Raw genomic sequence first — 3,942 nt, forward strand, 5'->3', positions numbered from 1 at the left:
CATATGTAATTATCGGATTATACATAGAGATTTTATATAAATTTTATAATAATTTCGAGGATTCTGTCCCACGATTACATTAAGTGTATAATTACCCCCTCGTCATTTATATTTTCTCCTTTTTCTTATTTATGTGATTTGTATTGTTCAAAGAATGTTTGTTTTTTTTTTAAGTATCACGTTAATACAAAACAGGGGAATGTAGAAGTTTCGTAATATTACATAATACTATAATTTATCGTCGCCGTTTATTTCCTTTGTCTTTTCCGAAGTTCGAAAATTTTTATCTTGGGCGACCAGAAAACGAAGCCACAACATAAGACAAAAGATAAGAGTGATACGAATTACGAAACAGGAAGCAAAAAGAGCACAGATCAGGCTTCAGGCTTTACACATACTTGTTACAGTTGTGACGTGACGAACGAAGACCGCCATTTTGGAAGGATCTTCCAGTCCTCCTTCCTCGAAGACGAACGCATTCTAGATTAGACTGACAGTAGCACTGTCGCGATAATACGTTCGAAAATGTAGGTCCCATCACGGTGCTCGATGGCGATACCTCACTCCCGAAAACTCAGAAACCGAAAACTTGCGATTATGCAAGGCCCCACGCACGCGCGAAAAGAAAACGATTACCGATAGACGCGAAGACGCGGACTAATGCCGGTGCTGCCGAATGCTCGCTGCCCGTCCCCTCCCCCCTCCCCCCTCCACTCCACTTCCTTCGATTGCCAACATATGCCAAATATCATTTCTTTCGCGGCTCGATTTTTCTGACTAAACGATAAAAAATTATGATCCTTTTTACAATATTGACCAGGGAATGGAAGTAACTCGTTACTTGTAAAGTCTGATCTACAATTGCGTGAACGTAGTTGTAAGTGGTCGTAGTTGTAACAATTCGTCAATCACAGTCGGATATTCTCCTCGTATTCAAGTGTGATTGGTTAATTCTTACAACCACTACTACGTTTGCGCAATTGTAGATTAGACTTAACGAAGTTACAGTTACAAGTTACTTTTTTGGTAACTTTACTAGTAACTGCGTTACTTTTTTTCTTTGGTAACTGTAACGGTAATGAAGTTACATTTTTTTGGTAACGGTAACGAATTTTACAGTTACTTTTATCGTTACTTTGCACATGATTGGACACGATACGACACAAGCCACTTACACTGTAAAAAAATTTCGTAAATTTACACATATAATAAATATAAAATAGATTACATGATTAGTTCTGTAAATATAAAAAATCATGCAATTTTACAGAAATTATGTAATTCCACAAAAATTATGTAAATTCGTTTTTATTGTGTAAATATATCTTATTTTATATTGGAAATTATGTAAATAGCAGGATATTTTGAATATTTTCTGTAATTATCCAAATTTTAGTAATATTACGTAATATAAAAGAAATTTTTCGCGTATTGTTAAATGTATAATAATATATAGTGCGAAATGTATTGTCATATTATCGTTCCTGTAGCTACACATTGTAATTGTACTTTCACAATCTGCTTAGTTCCAAACCAAGAAATTCTTTTTATTTGCATATTGCAAATTTACAAATGTGTGGACGTTTACAACTATTATAGTGGATCTCAAAATTATCCAGCATAATTTTACATAATTTTTTACAATGCGCTTGAGACTAGAGAAGCCTCTAGGCCCTAGGCCCGTCCGCTGTGATTGTTGGTCGTCGATTTAAAAAAAAGTAACGGAAAAGTAATGAAAAGTTACTTTCTCAAGTAAGTCTGGATCTACAATAAGTGTTTTAAGCCTTAAGCCGTAAGAAATGGACCAATTACCCCGAATCTACAATAAGGTTTTAAGCCTTAAGCCATAAGAAATGGGCGAATCACAGTCGCTTATTCTTCTCGGATTCGACTGTAATTGGTCAGTTTCTTACGGCATAAGGCATAAAACACCTATTGTAGATCCGGACTTACAGTCAAATCCGAGAAGAATAAGCGACTGATTCGCCCATTTCTTATGGCTTAAGGCTTGAAACCCTATTGTAGATCCGGACTAACTGTAACGAGTTACTTTTAAAAATCGGTAACTAGTAACGGTAACTTGTTACTTTTAAAAAGTAACTTTCCATTCCCTAATATTGACCCGTTTCATGTCCCTCTATCGCGGTTCTAATCCGACATTCTCAAATCATTCCGTAGTTATTCGCTCCAAAAGGAAATCTCGTCAATTGACGCGCGACCTGCCGTTTGTCGTCAGCTTAATCTCAATTCCCGATAGTCTTGTCAGTAAACAAACAGAGAAGGGTCAGTTAGGGACGCCTAGGGCATCGCAGTCTAAGGTGCCTTTTCACGGCAGCATCAAGTGTCGAGTGTTAGAATATGCCCCAATCAAAACAACAAGTCACGTCAAAATGACATTTAAATGAATCGGAAATGATTGAAAAATGACTTTTAGTGATCATTTTGGAGTCATTTTGACATCATTTTGATATCATAATGACTTGTCGTTCTGCTTGGGGCGCAGCGATACGTTTAACAATTTTATTCAAATGCGATTTATTTCCTTGAGACCTTCGATCTTGCCTGTTGCAGATTGTTCAACGCCTCCCATTACGGCAGCAGCAATCTTGCCTCCAATCTGACTTCCACCAATCTCAATCTGGGCAGTCTGGGGGGCAGCGTCAGCCCGACCGGGTCCAACATGAGCGCCTGCATGGTGCAAGGTGGTGCATCCTCCTCCGGGGTACCAGTCTCGACGGGGATGGCACCCCATGTGACTCCGCATAGCCCTAGCGAAGCGAAGAGCGGATATCCGTACTTGGGCAGCATCGATTCTCAGGTTTGCGGAAGAGTTCACTGAATTTAACCGCGCGAGAAACGATCGCACATCGACTTGTATGCAATTACAGGAAGAAGATGGCTTAAGAAATTGTTACTGTTATTTATTTTGTTTTTTTTTTTGAGGCTCGATTTTTGAATTGATAAAATTTGCACGCGTTTTGAAAAGATTGCTGATTGTTAAATTGTTCTTTATAAGAATATACGTTTGTCTTAGCTTTTAATATTAAATAATTATTTGCGTTATTATTGTATGTTGTTACTTTTATTAGAAACTCAAAAGATATTCTTTCGGCGACAACTATATCGTTTCTTGAATGGTTTCTGATTGAAGTAGATGTAAAATATGTTGTATAGTCTTCGAAATTTGGAGAAAAGCTTTGTTTTATTTATGATTATGTAATCGGTAATTTATGCATAAGACAGAAGCAATTGTAAATATCCTATAATCGCTTTATAGATGGTACATGCTTTTCCACGACGAAGTTACACTGCATATTTATGATAGAGTTAAACTCACGTTTAAGTCGTACCTAGGTAAGCCGCTCACCGACTTCTGAGAAGTGTCGTAATTACGAAGATTTATTCGTTAGAGTGATTAGCACTTGGCAGTTGTGAAACAGCGATGCCTTAGATGCTTTACCGCCTTAGAATTGCCTTATTATAGTAATAATATAATGCAAATGCTATATATATATATATATATAATTCGCGTATATTTGATAGATAAGCTGTACATATTTATGCGCAGATCGTATTAAATCGTAGAAAAATTATTGATAAAGATATTCTTTTATCACAGTCGACGTTGTGATTTTTCTTTCCGCAAGTTATTCAATTGGCCAGTTCAATTATTATATATATCGCACATAACGTGTTGTTGACACGACTTTATATCCGATTTGTATAATGCAACGTTATATAAATAAATGGACTATGCGAAAAATTCGTCGTGTTCTTCGACTATACTGTTAATATCATCTTATCAATATGTATTTGCGCTAACAAGGTAAGTGCATATTTAATTTCTACAAAAAATTTTAATGAAATATATGAAAAATTCAGCTAGATACAAAATCTGAAAATAATTTTGTTAGACTATGAAAATAATTATGTAGACAAATC

At 36.0% G+C, this 3,942-nt stretch overlaps 1 protein-coding gene across 2 annotated transcripts in view; it reads left to right on the top strand.

Annotated features, from left to right (window-relative positions):
* Positions 1-2,931, top strand: part of LOC108768289 (protein gooseberry) — a 24,291-nt gene extending 21,360 nt beyond the window's left edge. For both annotated transcript variants that reach the window (XM_018518670.1, XM_018518671.1), the window contains exon 6: positions 2,572-2,931. In XM_018518670.1, coding sequence (XP_018374172.1) covers positions 2,572-2,839 — 268 coding nt within the window. In that variant the 3' untranslated portion in view covers positions 2,840-2,931. The remainder of the gene's footprint in view (positions 1-2,571) is intronic.
* The last annotated feature ends 1,011 nt before the right edge of the window (positions 2,932-3,942 follow it).

This window comes from Trachymyrmex cornetzi, unplaced genomic scaffold (genome assembly GCF_001594075.2).
Source record: "Trachymyrmex cornetzi isolate Tcor2-1 unplaced genomic scaffold, Tcor1.1 scaffold78, whole genome shotgun sequence".
NCBI lineage: Eukaryota > Metazoa > Arthropoda > Insecta > Hymenoptera > Formicidae > Trachymyrmex > Trachymyrmex cornetzi.